At 41.0% G+C, this 26,127-nt stretch overlaps 1 protein-coding gene across 7 annotated transcripts in view; it reads left to right on the top strand.

Moving 5' to 3' along the window:
• MYLK (myosin light chain kinase) overlaps positions 1-26,127 on the top strand; it is a 324,584-nt gene that overhangs the window by 263,312 nt on the left and 35,145 nt on the right. For all 7 annotated transcript variants that reach the window (XM_037913164.2, XM_043524849.1, XM_043524848.1 and 4 more), the window contains 5 exons: positions 1,932-2,085; positions 19,181-19,483; positions 23,896-23,928; positions 24,029-24,122; positions 25,524-25,727. In XM_037913164.2, the coding sequence (XP_037769092.1) occupies positions 1,932-2,085; positions 19,181-19,483; positions 23,896-23,928; positions 24,029-24,122; positions 25,524-25,727 (788 nt within the window). The remainder of the gene's footprint in view (positions 1-1,931; positions 2,086-19,180; positions 19,484-23,895; positions 23,929-24,028; positions 24,123-25,523; positions 25,728-26,127) is intronic.

Here is a 26,127-nt window from a genome sequence, read left to right as displayed (position 1 = left end):
CTGTGACACTGAGTACATTTCCCAGACCTGAAGAAGAACTCTGTGGAAAGCTTGTCTCTCACAAACAGAAGTTGGTCCAAAAAGAGAGATTACCTCATCCACCTTGTCTCTCTAATTCTCCTTTAACTCAGCAATGATTGGCCTGAGGTCCTTTTCCAGCTGAGTGACCCTGGCATGTAGCACAGTGACTAGAACTGGTGGGGAAAAATTGTCCATATGACCGTTTTGTTGGTAGCATATTGTGTTCTCATAGGGACTGAAGCAGTCGAATAAAATTTGAGAATCATGCTACCTGCCTACAGTCCCACTGGAACCTCAGCAAATTACAGTTCAGTGTCTTGTGTGAATGGAGCCTCTGGGGTGGGATTTTCATGAGTGCACAGCACTGGCTACCTCTGCTTCCACTGACTTCATTGGGAGTAGCTGTAATACCAAGCTATGCCTACGCTACAAGTGCTATGGCAACAGCTATGCCAGAAGGGTTTTTTCCATCATTGTAGTCAATCGACCTCTCTAAGAGGCGGTAACGAGCTTGATGGAAGAAAAACACCTTGAATGGAATTTAAACTGTGTTACTACTTACTCCCAAAATACTTACTTCTATTGCTAGTATTGCAGAAGCAGTTATCAGGTTAACTTCCGTGGGCTAATGCCAAAGCGTGCTTTATATCTAAACTAAGGGGAGAGACCTGCTCTGGCCCTCATGATTTCTTGTTCTGTAAACATGTCTGACAAGAGAAGCTAAACTAAATAGCCCTCATTTTTAATGAAACGCAGAGAATAAATTGAAAAATCTCTTATCTGGCAGGAAACGGTGGGAGGAGGAAGGGCACTGACATTATGCTGTCTGCATCGCAATAAGAACACAGTGTACTACTTTTACAGTTACAATGTAGCATCGGGTTTTTTTAATTCTCTTTAATGTCTCAAGTTAATACAAATCAAAGCTGAAATCTTTTTGACATTTATGCTGAGGTTCTTTTCTTGGTTGGTTGAGTTGAATTATATTTACAAGTACGGCACTTAACATGTTTGTGGAGTTCAGCTGTGATTTTGACTTTTGGTTTTCTCTGAAACCATCTTAAAATCTCTATCTACTCCAATTGAATTAGAATGATTTATTTATTCTATTCAGTTTGGGAACTTTAAGAATTCAAAGGTGAATGTATCAGAAGAATCAAAATGGAAGTTGAAAGGGCAACAAATACTTTCTATGGCATTTTTCTGTTCTTTTTTTTTTTTTTTTTTTTTAATTTTAGAGCGTTCTAGGAAAGTCAGATTGCCCTACTAAAGCCAGGCCTGTGCTTTGTAAACTTTCCTACGCAGTTCTGCCAGCACCATTCGACTCCAACCAACAACACCATCCGCTGTTCCAGTCTAGGAAACTATTTTGAGAATTTGTGTGGCAACTCTGATGTGGACACATGGAGACTAGAATCAGATACTGTCATGGAAGATCTGGGTCAGAATTTGAAGCTCAGCCTCGAGAAGTGAATGGCAAATGAACCAGTGTTCTTGGGGCCAAATCTTGGTTTTAGTGAAGTCAGTGGTAAAACTCCTATTGATGTCAGTTTAACTAGAATTTGGTCTTTTGCCAGTTAGACACAACTTTTCAACTACATTCCCTGATCCTGCAAATGGATTTTAGCTGGTGGACCCTAACACCCAAGCAATCTCACTGATTCGAAGGGACTGTGTGTAGTTTCTGTCCTCATGGAATACTTTGCAGGATTAGGACCACTGAACTACTGGCCTGCATCTCTTGACTTTTTTGGTCAGTTTCACGCTTTGCCAGCTATTCTTACTCACTGCAGTAATGGAATTATCTACATTGCTCTCCTAATGCTGTAGTTGTGGGCTCCTACCTGACTGAGAGGTTGGGAGCCTCTCTTTTGAAAGCTCTTTAACAATTCTTCTGTTTAATTTGGCAGATTCAAGAAAATGAACACATCAAAATCGAGAATGCTGAAAACAGTAGTAAGCTAACTATATCCTCAACGAAGCAAGAACATTGTGGATGTTACACTTTAGTGGTAGAAAACAAATTGGGCAGCAGACAAGCACAAGTCAACCTCACAGTTGTCGGTAAGTGCAGAAAAAATATTGAATTATATTATAAAACACCTACACGGTGCTCTGCATGCTGTACAAAAAATCAGATAAAAACAGCACAGTACGTTAAAGAGAATGCAAAAGCAAACAGGTCCAAATTAAATTGCTAGGCCAGATCCTAAACTGGTAAAATTCAGCATATTCTAATTTACACCAACTGGTGATCTGCCTGTTATTTTGATGACACATTATATTTCAATTTAATTTGAAGACTATTGTAATGAGAGATGGGGGAGTGCAAAATAATCCTTCTTATATTTGTTCTTGTTTATGTGTAGACAGAAGTCAGTCCTCCCTCTCCCATTAACCCTTTCCAGATGCTCACTAGGCTATTAGTTTTGGAAAGGCCAGTTTTTGAAGGGTTGAGGCGGTTTGTATTTTATTGAAGATTACAACTTGGAAACTGTCCTGGTGTATAGTTACTTTATATTGCTATTGATTTATAAAGACAGTCTTTTTAAATACATACATGTTTATGCATGGGCTGCACAAGTTTTCTGTAAAGGTGTATGAAAAGTTGAGAGAGAATCATATGTATGATGCTTTAAAAGCTTGTTTCTGCTCTGCATAGTGACTCTGTCAAATGGCATTGTGTGGCTTCAGACTTATTACCTCTCAAGGGCTCCAGAGCAAATTTGGTTAGTTTATAGTAAAAGAAAACGTTTCTTCAAACTGCCAGTCTGGTTCTTTCCACTTTGTGCAATATCATTTGTAAGGAAACTTCTGCTGCCCAAATTCTACCCTCAGTTACCTATTGTCTGTAATGTGATTACTCAGGTGTGTCTGAGGCCAGAATTGTTCATGCAGTTGGAATTTACTCAGCCTGTCTGTTGATGACATTGACTAGGATTCTATTCTGGTTATTCTCCCATAATTGTAGTCCTAAAAGGAGTAACAAGTAGTAGGCAACTAATATTGTCTCTAAAGAAATGCAGGTATGAGGCCAGGGATGAAATCCTGGCTCCATTGAAGTGAATGACAAAATACCCATTGATTTTCAGTGGAGCCAGGATTTCATCCCAGGGATCTAGTGAGTAAGATGTAATTTTAGTTAGTAGAATCATACTTTATGTTCAAGTATAGTATCCTGTGAAGAGTGAACACTCTGCAGTTTTATACTGCTGTATGTATTGTGTATACAGGCCTCTTGACCATTTAAGTACATGGTTATTTCTGTTGTCTAAACCAGATTGCTGATTACATTTAAAAGACAACTGGACAGACAAGTTCAATTATTAAATAACGTTGAGCAATGTGTCATATTCATTTTCCTGTTACTCTGTGAACTTCATGTAGTTATTATGTAAGTAGCAATTTTATATTCTGAGGAATATGTTGGTTTGAAAATCAGTAGTCACTGAAAATGTTGAACTCTAAAACCTTAAGCTACATACCAGCCTCTTCCTTCATGATACCATTGGCAGGAAATATGCTGTGGGGTTAGTGGGGCTCCCAGAGATGCTTCGGGAGAGCTGGGTGAAGAATTCCTACAATGTGCTTGAGTTCGCCATGCTTTCTGGCTGATGACACCCAGATAAAATTACTATTGCAAATTCTCCAACTGCTTCAACTAGACTTCTAGCTGAATTAAGAACTGTAGTGGACATGATGGATGTCAGAAATGTGTTGCCATCAGGATTGCTACTGGCTTGAAGAAAATGGCTTGCTAGCTGAAGTTTTGGGGGGCCAGATTCCTGCCAGTCCTGCATGGGTATCCACACTATAGGCAGGGATGGGCACAAGGAGTTTCTTCTGCTTGGGGTCAAGGGGAAGAATCCCATTGTTGAGTGTAGTTGCTGCCCCTTGCTAGCACTTTATGGGCACCTGGTGTCTAAAACAGAGTGGAGAGACCCTGACTTCTCTCCCTTTCTGTCCTACACCAGGCAACATGGCAAGACACTGCAGTCTCTCCAGGCATACAAACTGAAACAGTGGCTCCAGCTGTGCACACTCTGGGAGAACCCTGGAGGAATTCTAGCTGAGTCAGCCAGAATTATTCCTTGGGGCTCCCGTCCCAGAACATCCATTTTCTGCACTGTCTCCAGTGTGCAGGGCAGAATCTTGCCCCCCTTAATGAGGATTTAGAAAGTGGCTATAAATCTGGCTAGTGCCAGATATCAGTTTTGTTTGTCTTAGCTATTTATAATGAGGCTCTGTGATCTTTGTGTGAGCTGCTTCCCTATCGGATTACAGATTAAAAATCACATCACCTTGTATGTTCTTTGCTCAAAACATAGCTGGTTGACCAAGGTACTTGCTTGGGTTTTGAATGTGTTTAGAGAATTTAGATGTGATCTGGAATGTGTGTTCTCCTGCAGGAGTGGGCCAGGACTGACCTACAGCCAGATTCCTCTAAAGAGGTAGCTGGCAGGCTTGTCTCTGTTTGAATTTTAAAAAGTAAATGACACATTAAAATTCGAAATGAAACGAATAAGGAAATATTACTGTAATATTGTTCTAAATTTATGGACAGCTGAGCATCCATGTACATGGTAAAGATGACATGACATTCATTTGTACAGTCTCTCACTCCAAAGGATCTAAAGAGCACTTCACAAACTACATACAGGCAGCTCCTCTGAAGTACAGCCACCTCTAAGATATTTGTTAGTCTTTAAGGTGCCACCAGACTCCTCGTTGTTTTTGTGGATACAGACTAACATGGCTACCCCTCTGATACTTGACACCTCTAAGATAGAAAGGCAGCAACCAAAAACTGTGCATAGCACACTACACCCCAGTGGGGAAGGGGACATTTTGGTCTAGGTCACCATACGAGAAGTGCCATGGGATCATTAAGGACAGCCAGGACCTTGTTTTTAAGCCCTCTCATTGAAAAGCCCTATGCACAGTAACCTGCAACATTGGTTTATCTGCTACAGAAAGACAAAGTACTGAGTTGACTCTGCCAAGATTCAAAGCAGAGATGATTCTTCTGTGATTCAACCCATGACTCCAGGGACTCAAACCTGTATCTTAGCCCACAGTCTGTAGCTGGATATACGAGCTGCACATGTTTTTATAAATAGCAATGGCATTTTTTCATTAACATCTGGATAAAAAAATTTTTTTAAATCTCCCCATTCCCCCTTTGATGAATCTGGCTCCTAAACTCTTATCCTGCACTGCTGAAAATGTCAGACTCAGACTTCAGCTGTGAGTATAACTGAACCGAGTAGGGGTTCTGACATTTAAGGAGTTTGAGGAGTCAAAGACTGTTTGCTTCATTCTTGGCAATGGAAAAAGCAGCTCTGGAAAGAGTCCCAGTTTTGAATTATTCTAAGGGTTTTTTTTTTCGCCTCTTGTGATCTTAATGAAGATCCGTGAACTAAACTTTCATTAAACGCAACTCCAACCTGAAAAAACACACAGGTATCCAAGCAAATTAGGGAGACTGCTTGTGCTGGGTGATTAGTGCACAGGGCTGGAGTCAGGAGGCGTTTGAGCTTGACACTGATTCCCTTGGTAACTTCGGTGCCCTACAAGTAGTAATAATACTATGAAACCAGTACAGGAAGGAAACCACCCTAATAAAGCAACCTCTTGTCTTAAGAGATTGCCCAAAAACTACCCACAATACCTTCTGCCTCACCTGTTTTAGAAGACCACTTCCATTAAGTGACCAATTTTTTGTCTCTGGAATGGTCACTTAAGAAAGGCTTTGCTGTAATGTGGTTCTGGTACCAAATCCAAAACTGTATGTTCTGGGACACAGCTCGTGATTTACAATCAACTGTGTATGTCAAATTATAGTAGCCTCCTGTTGCCAAAGTTTCATTAAAAGCGTTGGTGGTGGGAAGAGTATAATCTAAACCAGAATTAGTGAGGGCTAATGTGTAGTCCTTAACGCCGTAACAGGTGGCTACAGTAGGTGGCCAGTAACATTCATCCCTCTCAGCAGTGCTTTGTTTTTTAAATAAAAAACCTGTGTGTGCTTTATAGAGATATTTATGGGTAAGTACATGGGTTAATATAGATGAAAATTTCAAAATCACCTAAGTGATTTAGGAGCCTAAATTCATAAGACGTTGGCTCCTAAGTGCCTAACTGACTTAAAAATGGGATTTAGGCTTCAAAGCCACTTAGGTGCTTTTGAAAATGTTACCCAACAAGTTTGTACAAGTTTGAAATTGATTATTGCAATCAAGAGAGGAAAGAATGATCCTGTAATTAAAGAACAGGAGATCTGGGCTCTGTTCCTAGTTGTGCCACAAGCTTCCTGGTGGTAAGGTGATGAGTCACTCCTGTGCAAGCCTCCCAGCCAGGAACTAGTCTGGTGACTCTCAGGGAAGGTATATAAGCCTCACAGGAAGAACAGCAGTTCAGCTGGCTTGCAACTCTCTCCTGCCTGATAGTGGCAATGGGATCCCCAAACTTTAGTTTGTTCCGACCCTGCTCTTGCTCTGGCTTTGCTCCGACCCCTGGTTCTGACCACTAGGCCCAACTACCATGGCTCCGACAACTATCCCCATCACAGTTGCTGACATTGGGTAACATTGGGTAAGTCACTTAACTTCTCTTTGCCTCAGGTTCCTATTTTACAGGGGAATTTAAGAAGTTAATTCACTGTTTGCGTAATGCTTTAGGCTCCATGGACATTCGTGCAGATTGTTATTGTATAAAATTAAGAACACACATACTTGTGGGTTGATTCTGATCAGTCATAACATGGGATTTACATGAGTAACTCCAGTGATGCCAATGGAGTTATACTTCATATTCACAGTAGTGTGGGGTACTTGGTGTGGTGATGTCATATAAAGATTAAATGCAGTGGTCACTTGGGCTCTAGAAATACCTATGCACAGGAATTTGGTGCAGTAGTATTATACATTGACCGTTCCTTAAAGAAGTGGTATGCAGTTTTAATATCACTCTTCTACTAAGTAGCTGTGCATGTGCTTTGCTTGCACAGTGCTGAACAATGGTGCACCAAATACCTGTGTGTAACAGTGTGCTGCATTAAGTAGCAGTTCATAATCTTACGTATAACATTATTGCACTAAGTATCATCTGCTTCTCCACTAGATGTAATTATTCTGTACTTGTGTGGGGATGGCAGTGTTATTTTCTCCAAGGAAATTGGTATTTCCATGTCTTGGAGTTCTGAGTTAGCAGCAGATCTTCTAAGCAAAAATTACAAAATACATGTTAGCTTCTGGATGAAACATGCATCGTGGCCCTGATCCAAGACCAGTGAATTCAGTGGCAGGACTTTCTGACTTGAAAGGGCATAGGCTTTGAGCCCAACTCCATAATTTAAACCCATTCCACACATGACACACTGGCCTGAGTACCTTGGTCTCAAATACTATTGTCAGGAAATGACAAGTTAACAATGGTACTTCCTCTTGGCAGGTTTTAGGATTGCTTAAGAACTCTGGCTCAATAGGAAACTTTCCATTTTTGTGTCAGAAACATCACATTCCCCTTTTGGAAAAGCGAACACCAACTTTTGTGATATTGAAGAAAGGTTGGGGGAAGCAACTAATGACAAATCCAGGGAAAATAGTATAACTCCAGAGTGTTAATACTGAATTTTTCTACAATGTGTTTCATCTTCTCTTCACAAGCTACTAATCGGTGTTTACAGTGTTCCTGTGAGGCAAGTGATTATCCCCCTTTTAAGGATGAGGGAGCTGAAGTTGAGAATTTAAGTGACTTGCCCCAGACCGCAGAGGAAGGCTGTATCAGAGGCAGAATTAGAATTCAAGCATTTTCCTTGCCTCCAATTGCTTGTCCTTGTTATTCCTCTGGGCTGCCTCTGGAGGGACTTCTATATCCAGTGAAGAGGGCAAGTTGGCCAATGGGCCAAGAAGGGATGGTTTATACTGCCCTCTTACAGTTTTCAGCACTACAACGTACACTATGGGGAGATTACAAATGCTTCATCTCTAAAACTTTGTGACAAACCTCAGCAGCCACATCAACACCAAAGATTTTTGCAGAAGGATCATAGAAATTAGAGGGAAACCAAACTTATTAGGTCACCTGAACCATCATTCAGCCAGTACTTGATTGTCACCTCTGGAACATAAGGTTTGAAAAAAGGTTTGAAAATTCTTGAGAATTTATTTCCCATCATATGTATGTTGGTTCTGTTAGGCCTATAGGAGAAGGAAATGTTCTTGTGGTTAAAAGACGTGTCTGGGAGTGGGTCTATCTGAATTCTCCTAGTTCTACCGCAGACTTCCAGTGTGTCCTTGGGCAAGGTCATTTTACCTCTTTGTGTCTGAGTTGCCTGATCTGTAAAGGAGGGATGATCTATCTATCTTCCTCAGTCGGGTGTTGTGTAGCCTTATTGTGCTTTGAGATCCTCAGAAGAAAGCAAAATTATTTAACAATGCAACTTAATTTAATTATTATGTATGAGGCAGAGAGGTTGCCAGTGGTTTGAACTGGGAGAGTGGTGAGGTACAAGATTTAGGAGCGGCTGGAGCAAATCTCTTGAAGATTTTTAAAAAGGTGGAAGGCAAATTCCAAATTGTGCCCTCAACTCTGGGTGTGGAGCTCCAACTAAACTTATTGGGAGTTGTGCACATAGCTAAAGGCAGGATTTGCAATTTTGGCATTTGGGGAAGATGTTTTATGAGAGGAAAACTGTGTTCACTGTAGAGCACTTCAGCTTCTCTTGTACTGGTTTTTTTATGAAAAGAGGTTTGTTTGTTTTTTCCAGTCTAATGTTATGCTAAATCTGTGGTAAATTAACATTCGTAAGGGACAATACCTTAAAATTATAGCACTTCTCTCCCTTGGAAAATAAGTTCCAGGGCACAGTTTTCCAAGGAAAGCAGAGAGATTTGCCATGACCCCAAAGTCCTGTCAACAGTAACATAGAGTTCAGTTATGACCTTTTATGGTTTCGATTTTCTCCCACTGATGAATTTCAAAAGAAGGCTTTGCCAGTGCTGTCGGCATGGATATTGTCCAACTGGCTTTAGCAGTATATTAAATACCTTCTCTGGCTAAACAGCCTGTGGAGTGGAATTAAATTGTTTCTTTCTGTCTGCTCTTTATCTGGCAGACAATTATTGTAATAGCTAATAATAGTATTGTATGGTAATATGATAACTGGATTTAGAAAGAAACCAAACCAATTTTGAGATCAGATAAAGAAAACCACCTCACAAATGTCGTTTCAATGCTGTCTTAGTTTGAAGAAGAACAATATCCTTTTCTTTCAAGGTCTGTGAGTATAATAATCTCTGATTTTAGGGGTTCTGCATTGGAACAGGATTGCTGCTTAAGAACTCCCTGTAGCCCTATAATCTACTGGTGCACAATGAGACATATCTACTTGTTTTGGCTCAGTGTAACCCTTGGATCAAGTAGCAGAACAACTTCCATTTTCTGCTCCAGAAGTTAAAAAGGGATATGTTGCCTTGGAAATGCCTGGAATGGCATTTGTTTAATATGGACTCTGTAAATTTGAGCCACTTTGGGAAACCAACTAGACTGAGATAGCATAGAATTTTTTTTGTGGGTGTGTCCTGAATCGGCTGTACTTATGCCACCTATAAGGGGTTCAGGCTGGGGGTCTCTTGGCCTGACGAGAAGGCTAGAAAGTCTGTTTCCTCATCGGGAAGAATTACAAGTTAAACAGCTCACATAAGATTTCACTGTAAAGTTAAAACATAACTGTAAGTTAGACTTATAAATAACAGTGGTTTAAAGACCAACTGGTTTCACGCTATGCTCTTCTCTGCACTGCAAGTGAAATAATTTAATGGGTTAATTAAAGATTATTCCACAGTGTGTTTCAAAACCTGTCTACTAAAAAGTCTGAGAATTTGTCAGAGGAAGAGGTGCTGCTGAATCCAGTTTGGGAGGGAAAGGAAATCTAAGTTAAATGTAGTTTGGTATTGTTCTAGCAGAGGTTGTTATAGGTCATGTAGGGCCAGATTGTAACCTTACAATCTACTGTGAGTAAGGGGTGGTATGTAGCTATATTGCTGCAGGAGCGGAGAACAGATTGGGACTCAAAATGACACACTTCCTCCCCTGGTCCCATGTTGCTCTGAAGAAGGAATAAGTTACCACTCCCCCTTTCATGGAGCAGGTTACTCCCCTTTGTGTGCCCAAACCATTACCCTTGGCTGGTGATTGGAGTGGTGCGGGAAGGAGCCAGTGCTCTTTCTATTCCTCTCCATCCCCTTCCTATCCACCCACTTACTACTAAGTGTGGAGTATCTAGTGACTAGCTTCTCTCTTTCCTGTTAGCTGGAGTCACGATCTGAGCAGGGCTAAGCAGTGTCAAGGAAGGGCTGTGACAATCCAGCACATAATTATTTTTATGCACCAAACTCTTGTTTGGGGAGTTGTTTTCATGATATAGTTAATAAAGATTGGACGGCCCCTAGTTTCTTGAAATTAAGGACAGGGAAGATTGGAAAACAATTCCAATGGAGAGCAGTTTTGAAAACTGTTAGGGTTGATCTACAAACTGCTGGGAGAGTGTCCTGCAGCCCAGGTCGACAGAGCTGTGTTACCGGGGCTTGCGTTAGTGTGCTAAAAATAGCTCAGGCTCTGAAACCCACCTCCCTCCCTAGGCTTCAGAGCCCTAGCTCCAGCCTGCACCTGAACGTCAAAGCAACATCGACACAGCTATGTTTGGCATGCTAGCGCAAGCTCCGCTAACACAGGTCTGCCGACCTGGGCTTTAAGCCTCACTGCCAGCTGCTGTGTAGACATACCCTTAGAGCCCAGCACCAGCTACCGGGACGTGTGTGCTTCTCTAAGCACACTGGAAAATGCATATCACACATTTTTCTGCCCTAGGAGACCACCTGTTTTGCCTCTGTGGTAGAGCTGGCCTGGGATCAATAGCTCTACCTACTATGGGCTGTTTTAGACTATGGATGCCAGCTCCAGCTATAGAGTTAGAGCAAGTTGGTTTTTGTTGACAATACCTGTAGTGATCATTCAACTCTTGTGGATTAAGGGTCAAATTTTCAACAGTGATTTAGGCACTTAGGAAACAAAGTCAAATTGAACATCAATGGGACTTAGGAGCCAAAGTGCCTAAGTGACTTCAGAAAATGCGACGTGGGCTCAAAAGTCACTTAGGTGCTTTAAAAATGTTACCTGAAATCTACCTTCCCAATAACCAGCTCTGCAGGGTGGTGATGGAATCAACTGGTCAGGAAATGTTCAACTCATTGTTGATATGTCAGAAAATGAAGATTTGTCAAACCTGAAACTTTTTGCAAAAAATTTTGGTTTTGAGGACATTTTTGTTGGGGCGGTTTCTCAGATCCGGGCATAATGAGACTACAGTCCTAGGATAACCAGTAGCCTGGTGGTTAGGGCACTCATATGGAATGTGGGAGACCCAGGTTTATGTCCTTGCTCTGAATCAGGCAGAGTGAGCGCTCTTATCCCTGGGATATAGAGTCTCTCTCTGTGGTTCTATTAATATTCACTTAGTTTTACAAAGTGGAACAGCTCCAAGAGGAAAGATTGACTCTGTAGTCCAGCTCACTCACCTGGGATGTGGGGAATGGGGGCCAGGTTGCAGTTCCTCCTCCAAATTAGGGACTTGAATCTGGGGTCTCCCTCATTCCAGGTCAGTGCCCAAACCACTAGGTTGTTGAGTATTCTGGCATGGGGCTTTCAGGGGGTTTTGTTGGGTTGTTTGTTTCCAAAAAATTTCAAAAGGTCTAGTTTTCATTCCAGTGCAGAATGAAAATAAATGTTGAAACCTTGAACTTTTTTACAAAATGGAATTCTTGTTTTCTGGTCAGCTCTAGTGACATTTCACCCCCACAAGGATAACAGTGAAAGTGATGTGATGCATTTGCTCCAAAAATGGCCCAGGGTCATGAATCTTTTGATGTATCTTACCTGATTTTCAATGTTGGAACAATTCTCAAAACTGTGTGAGTTTCATGTGTGTTCAGGTTTTGTTGCAAACATTTTGGACAGGTCTAGTGACATTATCTGTTAGTGCCTGGACCTCTAAACCAATGCACGGACAGCTAGCACAATAAGCTTCAATGGAAAACCAAAGAGAAATCATATGCATATTATACCTTTTAGCTGTTTCATTTGAGTTCAGGATCGTATGTCTATCAGTTTCTGCAAATACATGTTAACTGGCCTTGGGGAGAGAAACACATTCACCTTTATTTGTGTAAACTACTGTAGTAAAGCTTAAGTGTGTTGGGGGCGGCTACACAGGGGAGATCCATTTTGAACAAGTCTGTTTTCTTGGAAGTACATTCATATGTAAGTAAACACAAACAGCAGCATATTTCTGGGTACCCTTTTCACTTAGTTCTAATTCTGTTTCCAGATCACAGTTGTGGAGGGAAAAGGAAATAGTAAATTATGGTACAGTGGGAACCTGTTTGAGGTCTTCAACAAGAGAAGTCTTATGTTCTGCATGTTTGTGTATGCAAAGGCTTGAATGTCACATAAAAATGAAGTATTGGTTTGAAGTTAGCCTGCCCCAGGGACATTATTGGTGTATTAAACACTAAAATTGGAGGGCAATATAGAAGTATGCTCGACCTTCCCTCCCCATTCCAAAACACTAGGTTCTTCCTCTGGAAGCTGGTAATCATGCTAGGGGAGATTTCAGTATTCCTGAAGGGAATGTGTTTTGGCAATGTGCTTTAGCCTCCAGTGCAGACAGATGAATACAGGATAACCTAAATCCCTGTGGAATAAACTGGTGAGAAACAAAAAAGGCAAATGGAGGGAGCATCTGCAAATTCTCTTCATAGTCAGGGCTAAACTATGTCATGCAGTCTGTAGTAGAGAGTAATTTTTGTAGGTATGGTAAAATGAATCACTGAATAGTTAGCAGAGCTACCCAGATAATGTCATGTGACTATACCCAAAAAATGCTTAGATTAGATTAGATCATCTGTTTTATGTAGCACAGGGGAATTAGATCTGCAGTGCATGTCCTGTAGTGGACATCGGGCGGTATTGTGCTCCCTCTCTATTCATGGGTTAAAGGAAATTCTTCTTGCATCATTTTGTTTTTATTTGGGTTTTCTCCTGGTGGGAACAATTATCAGCGGGATGGAGCATTCTCAAGGCAATCAGATTTAGGATTAGTCTAAATTTGTCTACTAATTTGCTTCACAGCCAAGCCCTTTTGACAAGGAATGTTTGTCTTATCTCTAGCTCTTGCACGTTTTGTCCTGAGTTTTGTGAGCTATGCAGTCCAAGAGGATTGCAGCTGTCTGTTCAAGTCTTGGTTGGAGAGGTCACTAACGTAGCTGTGTCCTGACCCATTGATGGTTTTGGAGATCGTCTCCAGAGCCTCGACTTGGCTGTGGAAGCAGGTTGAGAGCCAGTGCAGAGTGCAGTAGTGAAGTACTCATGGCAGCCCATCCCATTGAAGAGGCAGCCTGCCACGTTCCACAGAATTAGAGCCTCTATGTTGTTTCCAACTACGGTGCAAGATACTGAATTATAGTATCCCACTCTAGAGGTGGATCACTGTGGCCAGTTCCTCCCCTTGCAGAAGGGGGCAAAGTCTCATAGCAAGCTAAAGGTGGAAGAAAGCATTTTTTGTCACTTTTTGTCCACACTTAGTCTTGTGTCCAACATAACCCCATGGCTTCACGCAACTTTGACGAACCATGGTAAATGCCTCTGAAAGGGCAGAAGTTCTTCAAAGTGATTTCCCTTTGCTTATCTCAGTTTGGTTTGAACCAGCTGTTCTTTATCCAGGTGCTGGTCTCTTGTAGGCACTGGAACTTTGTGAGAAGGTGTTTATGAGAAATACAGCGGGGAGTCACTAGCGTTTGTTGGCAGCAGAGTCCATGGTGTCTCAGCACCTTTCCACAAAATCTCAGGTGGATTTTGAAGAGGAGAGAGGGTAGATCTCTGTGATATTGCCAGACACAATGATTTGTAGTGAAAAGAAGCAGCTAGGTAACACCACTCTTGGAGTTTTGTGTTTGGACCCATGTACTCTATCAATGTCATACCCCTGTGCTGTGTTGTATAATGTTGCTGATAGGGTGAGTGATAGGAGCATTGAGATCTGTCCTCTATCCATTGCTATGAGGAGGTCGTCCAGTAGTGCTAATAAGATGGAGAAGAAGGATGGTCTTGTACTTAAGCCACTGGACTGGGACTCAGGAGGTCTGGATTCAAGGTCTTTCTGTCTGAAGCTGGACAAGTCACTTTATCTCTCTCCGCCTCTCTCAACCGCCTTGGTTCCCTATCTGTAAATTGGGGATGATAATAGTTCCTTTCTCACTCCCTTTGTCTGTCTTATTTATTTAGATAGTAAACTCTTCTGAGTAGGGCTTGGCCATTACTGTGTGTTTGTGCAGTGCCTAGCCCAAAGGGGTCCTGATCTCTGTTGATAACTATAGGTATTACCATAATAGAAATAATAAATTATAATAATACCATCAGTGCCTTGGAAAAAGTACCCTGAAATGGCAGATTGGACCTGTAAAGAGTCCCACTGCAGATTCTTGTTTACATGAAGGCAGTTTTACACCAGTCTAGCAGTATAAAGAGGTCTAAAAGTGGATGTAAATTGAATTTTTGCCCTCTTTAAGGCCCCTTTATGCTACCAGAGGATCAGGCCCTGAATCTTTAACAATGAAGAAGGGCAATAAGCCATTCTGGAGGTTAAGGTCAAAATTGCATCTGGTTTCTGATATTTTGGGGTTTAATTAGAGGTCTGCTGTATAATGATGACTCCTAGTGGAATGGTGTTTTAAGTGTTGCCAAGAAATGAGTACAGATAACCTAAATTATGAAGTCTCTTTATCTTCTTGCTAGAGACTCTCGTGGTGAGTGCATCTGAAAATTCTTGATCCCCATTAAAAGTTATAACCCTTTACATTCCATTTTGAGGAAAACTCTTTTTTTTATTGGTGAACTCAAAATTATAAAAATCAAAAAAGTAAAAGGTGCTTTATAAGTTAAACCAGTCAAAGCACAAAAGTAATGAATATTCAACGAAGAGAAAATTGTCCCTCTTTCAATCAAAAAACTGAATATTTAGCACTAATACGGAACTAATATAATTTGATCAAACTATCCATTTTCCTTTACACTGTCATCCCTCTGCAGCACTAGGGGATGTCACAGATCTGGCTGGGTGCCTCTTTCCAGCCACCCACAAGACTGATGTGAGGGGAATCAAAGCCTCTGAGTCCCTGGATACACAGGTGTTTTACGCTTCCAGAACCTGAATGGAATCCAGCCAGTGCCTGAATCTTGGGGTTCCTAAGCACACTCTCTGGCTGCAGAACTTCTGTCTCGCATCTTCTGAGAGCTGAAACCCACTGTCCAGCTGCCTGGCCCCCCTGGGCACAGTGCTAAGCCTTCAGATTCCCCCATACTTAAACACTTCCTCTCCCAGAACTCCACTATGAAGGTTTCACTTTCCCTGGAGGCATGCAATATTTATGAAGCTCACAGTCAGACACTGTTCCCAGAGACTAGCACATTATTGCTCTTTTACTTAATTATATAAAGCACAGGAGTGTACTTCTCATCAGAAAACACTAAACCCATGTCCCTGCCTTAGTTTCCTTGTCACTCCAGGGCATTCTTTGGGCTGGGGTCAGAGCCCCTTGGATTGTCCAGAGTCGTCCTCCTTCAGTGTATGACATGTGAGCTGCAAAATGGAGCCTTCTTCCTCCTTGGTCAGCTTTGCCCTTGACCAGCCTAACCCTTTCCCTTGGGAGTTCTTGGGGCCATATAGGCTCAGGAGCAGGCAGTGTCCCTGCCTGATGTAGAACCCTACATGCTGGGTTGCTCAGTATTGCCAACCCCAAGTGTTCAAAAATCATGAGTAAGGCTCACCAAAAATCACGAGAGTAGCTCTAAAATCATGAGATTATGTAAAAACAATAAATTTGGTGTTCTTTTTATTTACCGTCCACTTTTTGAGCCTTTAGGGTACCCTGGGATCACATTTTGAAGCTTTCTCCACAGCCACAAGGGCTAGAAAGTTACTTTTTTTCTTTAAGAATGAAGGCTGAAATCATCATGTATCCACTTGACTCTAGGAGCTGGGGCTTTAAGAAAAACAATAATTATCATGAGACTCATGACAAAATTGTGAGAGCTGGCAACACTGGTTGCTTCTCTCTCTTTTTGAGCTAGAGACAAAAATAGCCAAAGTCGTTCCCTTCTGCCCCCATTCCTGTGTGGTGAGAGAGACAAGTTTTCAAGCGTACAGAGAGCTCATCTTCTCTCTCTCACCCACCTTGTCTCTCTAATATCTTGGGACCGACACAGCTACAACAATGCTGCATGTAAATGGTGGTGTCCGTTACCTGTCAAGTTACTGTAAACTGTGTAATTTACCCACGGGTAAGTGGGTGTACATTGGTGTAATTTATACTCTGAGGGGAGCAGAATGGTGGTGGCAGTTTACAGAGAGAAAGCAACCCACAGAAACAAGCAAGGTAAAGTATTTGTGATTGTCCCTTTGGTCCAGTATTGCCGTGATTGACTTAAGCATAGTTCTGTGATATCTTTAAAAAAAAAAATGTTATAGTGGTTATGTAACAGTTGCGTGAGAGCTGTGAGCTTGGGTTGGGAGTTGTAAAATGCAGAATCGAAAGGAAGAAATAGAGGGGGAAGAGTGTGTTTTACCTTGCATCATCTTGTACCCTGATGCTGAATGAGGGGTCTCGAAGTTAAGGCACTGGCTTAGGACTCAGTAGATAGAGGGTCAATTTTTCTCTCTGCCACTGACCTCTGGTGTGAACTTAGACAAGTGATTCTGTGCCTACGTTTCCCACCTATAAAATGGGAATGATGATCCCCCGCTTTGTCCGTCTTGTCTATTTAGATTATAAGATCTACAGGGTGGGGACAGTGTCTTACTATGTGTTTATACAGCACCTCACGCATACTCACCTGTTGTACCAATGTATATCTTACATAGACATCTGCATCGCCACAGAATGTCTTTTTCCACCTATTCCCTGTCACCTCCCACAGCACTTATTCTCTTTTCCTGATGTTACCAATCAACCTTTGGCCATTAGTTCATCCAGATCATCATCATCATTATCTTGTAGATTTTACTTTTAAGAGCAGTCCTGAGAGGATTACTCCAGCACAAGATATTCTGCATTCTTTCAGATTTTCTGAAGAATTTATCATAATTCTTTTTAATAAGCAATTTTAAAACAAAAGTGTCAGCATCTTTCTGTCTCAGAAAAGCATTTATCTACTTAACTTCTGAGTTAACCATTACATTTAATTTTGAAAGAGACAGGAAAAATGAGAGGCTTCTATGTGTCATTAACCAGAGCAGCACCCAAATGGCACATAGAGTCGTAGGACTGGAAGGGAGGTCATCTAGTCCAGGCCCCTGCACTTGCGGCAGGACTAAGTATTATCTAGACCATCCTTGACAGGTGTTTGTCTAACCCGCTCTTAAAAAGCTCCAATGATGGAGATTCCAGAACCTCCCTCGGCAATTTATTCCAGTGCTTAACCACCCTGACAGTTACAAAGTTATTCCTAATGACCAACCTAAATCGCCTTTGCTGCAATTTAAGCCCATTGCTTCTTATCCTATCGTCAGAGGTTAACAAGAACAATTTTTCTTCCTCTTCCTTGTAACAACCTTTTATTTACTTGAAAACTGCTATCATGTCCCCTCTCGGTCTTCTCTTCTCCAGACTAAGAAAACACAGTTTTTTTCAATCTTCCCTCATAGGTCATGTTTGATAGACCTTTCATCATTTTTGTTCTTCTTCTCTGGACTTTCTCCAATTCATCCACATCTTTCCTGAAATGTGGCACCCAGAACTGGACACAATACTCCAGTTGAGGCCTAATCAGCATGGAGTAAAGTGGAAGAATTATTTCTCGTGTCTTGCTTACAACGCACCTTCTAATACATCCCAGAATGATGTTTCCTTTTTTTGCAACAGTGTTACACTGTTGACTCCTATTTAGCTTGTGATCCACTATGAACCCCAGATCCCTTTCCACAGTACTCCTTCCTAGGCAAAAAGAAAAGGAGTACTTGTGGCACCTTAGAGACTAACTTCCTAGGCAGTCATTTCCCATTTTGTAGGTGTGCAACTGATTGCTCCTTTAGGAGTACTTTGCATTTATCTTTACTGAATTTCATCCTATTTACTTCAGACCATTTCTCCAGTTTGTCCAAATCATTTTGAATTTTAATCCTATCGTCCAAAGCCATCATGCAGGCTTTATTTATGCAACTAAGAGCTGAAGGAGTGAGCCCGTAATTGAGAAACAGTTGCTCCATGCTTAAGGTTGAAGTTTAAAAAGCCTATTATATAAGCCTGTTTGCACACATCATATCCCAACCCATGGAAGAATTTTTTCAGGGAAGTTTTTTAAAAAATCAGAAGAGGATATTTAAACTCTGCATGTTGAAAAAAAATCTCTGTTGTTGAAACTTTCCAATTTTTCATTACTGGTGGGGGATGCTACTCATAGGCCTGATTCAATGTCCATTGAAATGAATGGGAGGCTTTCTACTGAGTTCAGTGTACGTTGAATCAAGCCTCATTGCTTCTTTGTAGCTTAGCCTACAAATCTAGGCAGGAAGGATGGTCTTGTGATTAGGGTGCTAGATTGGAACTCAAGAGACCCTAGTTCAATTCCCTCCTCTGTTACAGACTTCTTGTGTGACCCTGGGCAGGTTAATTATTCCCTCTGTGCCCAGTTCCCCATCTGTAAAACTCCTCACAATGCCACTCTGAGATAAAATCATAATTCTTTTTACTTGCCTTCTGGTTTTTGAGCCTTTTAGGTACACATGTTTTCAAGTTTTTTCTCTGCAACCATATAAACTTGCTTCTTTAGTAGCATGACTCCAGGAGCAGGAGCTTTAAGGAAGCACAAAACATTCTGAGACTGTCAATAAAATTGTGAGAGTTACCAACACTACTTTTAATAAACAATCTATCAAATGTATAGCATAGATCTAACTAGCTGTAACAATTACAAAACAAAAGAGATCAAAATTGAGGATGAGTGGGCTCTGTGGATCAGGTGGGGAAATAACAACTAATGAGGGAGTAGGTAGCAGAATTAATTTGTTTGATCTAATGTATTTTTGCATGTGTGTCCCCATTTGTAGATAAACCTGATCCCCCAGCCGGAAAACCCTGTGCCTCGGACATACAAAGTTCTTCCCTCACTCTCTCTTGGTATGGCTCTTCTTACGATGGCGGAAGCGCTGTGCAGTCCTACACTGTGGAAACCTGGAACTCAGTGGATAACAAATGGACAGATCTTACTACTTGCCGTAGCACTTCTTACAATGTAAAATCCCTGCTGGCTGACAAGGAGTACAAATTCCGGGTGCGAGCTGCTAACGTGTATGGCATAAGTGAGCCCAGCCAAGAATCAGAACTGGTAAAAGTAGGCGAGAAACAAGAAGGTTAGTCCTTACTGAGAAAAATGATTAAACTCTATTAGATAATGGCCCAGGATTTTTCAAGGTAGGTACAGCCAATTGCCAATATACATTTGCATACTGGTGATTTATGAGTGTCAATTCCTGAAATATATGACTGCTCATGCTTGATGTGAGGCATTTTTATGCTTCCATTGAATATCTGAGCAGATCAATTTTTGTGTCTTCCTAACTTGGAAAATCTGGGCCAATATTTTTCTGTCTGTTTTATGAATGCAATGAATTGTGTGTCAACTGCATTTGTTTATGTATGTCTATCTATATTTGTTAACAAAAAGAAAAGGAGTACTTGTGGCACCTAGAGACTAACCAATTTATTTGTCTCTAAGGTGCCACAAGTACTCCTTTTCTTTTTGAGAATACAGACTAACACGGCTGTTACTCTGAAACCATTTGTTAACAAGTTTCGGTAGCTCAGGATACTTGTAGTGAGATATGGAACGTTTCACCCAAGAGTTATGGGTTCAGATTTAATTCTATTTGAGAATGCTGGTTAGTGACTTTTGGAAAATGAATCGGTGGCCTCTGTCTACTTTGTAATGGAAACATCACCAAAAACATCACCACAATTAACACCAGCTGGTACATTTGTTGGCAGCCTCAGTGGAGAAGCTAAGGGCAAGGAAGCTAAATTAACCTAGAGACTTCAGATGCAAAGAATGTTACTGAGTCAGCGTGGGAGATTTTGTGCCACAGTTGCCCATGAGGTGCCTGATCAGCAGCCAGAAGACTTCAGTCTCCAGCGCTGTGCTGTCAAACTGGCACCTTATATGAGTAGCCAATTTTTTAAAGAATTTTTGTGCCAGTTACCATTCCAGAATATTTTACTCCTGTTTTATGTGCTCTTGGGGATATTTTCCACCACCATTCAACTTTTTTCCCTTGACCCTTTATCAGCGGAGAAGTTTCAAAGAGAAGAACTTAAGCATCCTGAAACTTACACTGAACAAGAGCCATATGTTCAAAAAACAGAAAAACTCAGAAACAAGCATTGTATGCACACACATAGTGTAGAATATGGAGGACCTCTTTTAGGTGCTTGCAGGGCACTAAAAAGTCCAGAATTGGAAAATAAAGGAGAACAAGTTATTTTTCCATATTTCCTACTGGCTGGTTTTGGGGGTTGGATTATGTGTTTCACCTCTCTCTTCCTGTTTTGAAGTACATTATATATGCAGTGCTTTGTGTTTTTACCTGGTTCAAATAAAGTCATAGAGAGTTTGTAATATTATCGTTTAGTGACAGATGGGGTCAAAATAACAGCACAGTGGTGCAACACTGTAAGACCTTCCACAGCTTTTAGTCAAATATTTCCATGCAGAAATAATTTGTTCTCTTGCTTGAGCAGCTAAATTGGCGCTATATGCACGTATTTACTTTCTCTCATTATTTAAAAGAAAATCTGAAAGGTTGATATAAATCAAGGATCAATTTTCTCTCCAAGGGAAGAATGTAGTAAGAGTGACCATAAATTTGTGTAAAAGCTGGACAGTGCTGGCTGTTGATAACAAAAATTCCCTGTGTTGGAATGCCTCCTCTCTTTGCTTGCTGGAAGAACACACTTAGGTTTGGAAACTGTCAGACTGTTCCTTTGCTTTTGCACTTCCAAAAGCTATCACTGGTTGTGATGGGTGGAAACAAAATATTTTTTTTAATTGAAGAGAGAAGATTTTGTTATGTCTTTACAATCCCTAGCACAATGGGGCTGGAGTACCTAGGAAGTACTGCAATACAAATAACAAATGATAACAATAAGATGGGTTGAGAAAAGAACCCACTGTACAAAGGTAACTCCTTGTATCAGGGAGACAATGTAGTGTAGTGATTTCAGCAGGAGACTGGAAGCCAGGACTCTAGGGTTCTGTTTGTGACACTACAACTGACTTGGACAATTTACTTAAGGCCTAATTTTCAGTAATACTGAACCCAAACAATTTCAATGGAAGTCAGTGGGAAATGCGGGTGTTCAACACACCTGAAAAGCAAGACTTTTTAAGTTCTCACCACTGTAAATTCCTGGCCAAGTAACTAAGGCTATGCCTTCATTGCCCAAAAAGATGTGTGTCGGAGGTTTACATGAGATAATTAACATTCATTAGTTATCTCACTGTAGAATACTACAGGAGACAAGATACTGATAGTTTTTACTGCATTATAACTAGGGTGTGGCAAATACTATACCATCCACCTAGTTGAGCTTGCCTGGGTGTGTTCCGGTAAAAACTACAGAGCCTTGTCTCCACTAGGATTTTAGAGTGAGATGGCTAATGCACATTAATAATCTCACTGTAAAAACACAGCTTTTTGGGTGTGAAGACATAGCTTTAGCCTCAGTTTGCCCATCTCTAAAAAGAGGCATAATGCCTGCCTCCCAGAGATGTTGAGGTCCCATGGTGTTGGTGAAGCACTTGGAGATCCTCCAATGGAAAGTGCTTTAGCAGTGCAAAGTATTATTATTATGAGAGTGAAATGAGCAGGTTGCCATATATTCACCATCAGTCCAGATTCAACATTGCTAAAGTAATGTAATAAGTCATAAAGAAGCAAAGTATGCATGGCCAGCTTTCATGTTCAGTTGGTAACACTGGTTTCCAGCTGAGGAAGACATTAGCTTAGCTTCACTGAGTTCAACCATGGGGGAGATGTACCTTTTTACTAATTTAGGACTTCCACCCGTGGACCACAAGGCTCCCAGTCCAAGTCTTTGATGCAGTGATGTGCATGTTGCGTACACAGCAAGTCTAGCCTTGGGACATTTGGCAGACACAGTTATTGGCAAAGAGGATGGGATCTGCTCCTTCATGCAGCCCTTAAAAGGGGAGGAAAATGTGACCTGCTCAATGTAATTGTGATTTCCATAGCAGAAAATCTGAGCACAGCTCCCACAGAGTGGGGGAGGGCAATCTTCCCTTCTTGCTTCCCTGCTACAGTGGCAGAGTGCAGACCAGTCTGTCTCTGCTGCAGGTATGTAAATATCACAAACACAGCAGGGAGAGGGGGTGATGGGGTTTCTGTTGATTGGCTAAGTCCACTCAACTTGTCTGGCTACCAGTTTGCAGACTCATCACCATTTTTTGGGTGTTGAGGGGGTCAAATTCATCTCTATTGTCACATAAAGATGTCTATGTAACATAACTGTATAATCTTATTACTGTGTACCTTGCCCTCCTTCCTTCGCCTATCCCTACTATTTTATTACCAGGCACTGAGTCTAGCTTTAATTGTAAAGAAACTAGAATGTACTGGGGCTCTGTATAAATAGTGTAAATCCATTGGCACAAAGAGGTTAAGTCACATGGTTAGGAATGCACAAACTCAGTGGCAGAGTCAGATAATCAGGTCCAGCTGTTTGGAGGGAGAGCTGCCTTGGTAGTTGTGAAACATTGCAACTCACTGATCCTCAGGCCACTGAGAACCAGCATAGTCCTGAGGAGCAATTTCAAGCAGTAACTTAGAGCAGCTCTAAATTTTGCTGACTCTAACACCTGCCCTCCAACCCCAACAGCCATTCTGGCTGTCACAGATTGCTGAAGCACCTCAGCTTTATGGATCCACCCCCTTTTCCTTGATCACCCCCACTGCAAAATAGAGAATGACACAGGCCAGTTATGCTGACTCATCACCACTGGAGGATTCCCCTACATGAGAATCTTCAGCTGACTTCAGTTGCGTTACTTTATTTGTAAGGATTTGTGCCTGCAAACAGTTGCACATTTGGAATTGAGGTTTTGTTGAAACAGTTGGGCCTAAATGACTAGGCAATTCATTTCAGATAAGCACCAATAAATGTGGGTACTTATCTGAACTATCCAAAGCTCTAGGTTTGCAAAATTGGCAGGACAGCTTCAAAGAACAGCCTTTCTCAGAGGTTTTTGCTTTGTTTTTTTACACTTTCAGGTTTGGATGTGAGAGTAAGAAATGTATTTTCCCTATACACAGGCATTGTACAGTTAGGAGCTTCATGGGCTTAATAATTTTAATTGTTTTATTTTTCCCTTCCTCTGAAGCATTCTGATGGCAGCCTATTAAATAATCCAGTGATCTGAGTCCTTACATTTTATGTGCTTAGTAGACATATAAACCAGCTGCTTTCTCTTCAAAGGATATTCTACACTGATGACAACAGAAGTCCCTGGCTTCTGCTACCAGATTTAAATTTAGTACATTGAGATTGAACAGATTTTTACTTTATATTTAGTATGCAAACCCTGTTAGCTGGCTGCCTTTTGGTCCCTAACCATCACATTAACTGTTTACCCAAAAAATCTTAATTCAAGGACTAAGATAGCCTTCTCTAAGTATATACATCCTATGCTGACAGGAGTTAATCATCTCAATTTATCTTTCTTCTCTCTCCCCCCCCCCTTTTTTTATAGAACCTAAAGATGAAGCTGAGCTATCTGATGATGGTAAGAAGTTCATAATTTCATCAGAGCAAATGAATCTCTACATCTTTAATACATGTAGTATGATTTTTTTTTAATAACAGTTCTTAATCCTCACTTATAGAAGAGAAAGAAACAGAGGTCGACTATCGGACAGTTACTATAAATACAGAACAAAAAGTTGCGGAGTTCTACAATATTGAAGAAAGATTGGGATCGTAAGTAGACCATTAGGTTTCTTGTTTCAGCCCTTGGAATGCTGTGTTCCTAAGGCTATAAAGAGCTAGGAGGATGCATTCTTAAACGTGTATGATATGGGACGTTACCTTCTTAGCCTTCTAGCTGGGCTGCTTGTGTGCAGTAAAAAAATAGATTCTAAAGGAGTCTGGTTTTATCTCCATAAAAGCTCTTCCTTCCCATTAATTGACACTTTAAAATAGGCATCACATGTGCTTCTGATGAGGAGAATGAAGCCCATAAATGCTAGATGGTTCATTTTTTATTCTCTGCTCTGAAATCTATCTGGAAGGCAGAAACCCACTGTGCACTTACAGCTCCATTATATCCATTAGTGCTAATGAGATTAAACCCTACTCCCTGGTGGTAGGGTAGATTCTCTGTTGACAGTGGTCATAATCCCCAAAGCAAAAGCATTAATAGTATTGCTCATTAAAGGTCAATGTTTAAGTTGGCTGTATATGTCAGTACTCAGGCTTGTGGATGTCCAAACTGTATGACAGGGCACACTTTGAGGGACTTGTTTTGCTGTTGGCAATCAAGGCCGTAAGGTTCTACCTCAGTATATTCTTCTCTGTAACAAAACTAGCCATCTCTTGTTGTGTTTTCCACTTGTAAGGGTTATGGTTAAGGTGGAATTGTAAGTAAGCTCACATTAGCAATTGTAGCCTGAAGTAATAATGCTGGAGCCGTAGAACAGAGGTTTTCAAACTATGAGACATGCCCCACTAGGGGGGGCATGGAGGAACATTTGTGGGGGACGAGTGGCGATGCCAGGCGATGCAGGACCTGGGCCAGCCCCCACTTCGGACAGGGAGAGAGCACAACCTCTGCCCTGCTGCCCTAGAAGTCCATTCTTTCTATACATGTATGTGTAACTGTAATGGATGCTAATGGAAGTAATGTGCATCAGAGGGTGAAGACTCTCTCTAATTAGGGAGCATTGGACTGCCATAGGATTTTAGATACATGAGTGTGTATAGGTGTTTAGCTTGTAGTATCAGTGTCTACAGGCACAGGTGCTTATTTTTTTTATTGTGACTGGTGATACACACCAGTCTAGCTAAGGTCAGAATTGAGCCTTCTGGGCAGATCCTCAGCTCTTTCAGATCAGCATAGCTCCCTTGACTTTAACAGAGCCACAGCCATATACGCTATGTGAAGATCTCGCCTTTTGAATGTAATATTCGTCAAGATGATTTTGCAAATTAGTATGCCCAGTTCAGTCTTGAACAGCACTTGGACTAATGGTGTGATCATGTATTTTCAGTGCAAGATTTGAGTTAACCACTCTGAAAAAGTTTTTAGTTAAGTTTTGTTTTTAGTCTTATTAGGCCATAAAATATTAAAACCATTTCATGGAAATAGTTATATATTTTCAGGGGGAAATTTGGACAAGTCTTTAAACTTGTTGAGAAGAAAACTGGAAAAGTTTGGGCAGGAAAATTTTTCAAAGCATATTCAGCTAAGGATAAAGAAAATATAAGGCAGGAAATCGGCATCATGAACTGTCTACATCATCCAAAACTTGTCCAGTGTGTAGATGCCTTTGAAGAAAAAGCCAACATCGTCATGGTCTTGGAAATGTGAGTATAACCCTTAAGAGCACATTTTAGTTTATTGGTGCCCAGCATGTGAAGATTTCCTGATACCCTGACAGATAATTAAAAATAACTTGTCCTTTTTGTATAAAATATTATCTAGTGATGAGTGACTCTTAAAAAAGGCCAGGTTTTTTGTTCTGGTCACATAAATTATCCAAATTTTGTCTAAGTGTTTATCAAAGATGTTTAAGCATCTTTGGCCAAATTATTCCTAATGTATCTCCATTGATTTCAACACAATCTGGCTAAAAATTTTGTGAGCACAGTCATGAGATTTCTGTTGCATCCTGTATCTGGTTCAGTTGGTAGTATTGAAGGAAGGGTACTTTTCTGGTGTTTCTTCTCTCTGCTTCCAGATTGAATGTGGAAACATAGAGGAATG

Source organism: Chelonia mydas, chromosome 11 (genome assembly GCF_015237465.2).
Source record: "Chelonia mydas isolate rCheMyd1 chromosome 11, rCheMyd1.pri.v2, whole genome shotgun sequence".
NCBI lineage: Eukaryota > Metazoa > Chordata > Testudines > Cheloniidae > Chelonia > Chelonia mydas.
Note: the sequence above shows the minus strand (reverse complement) of the source record. Positions and strands in the feature narration are given on the sequence as shown.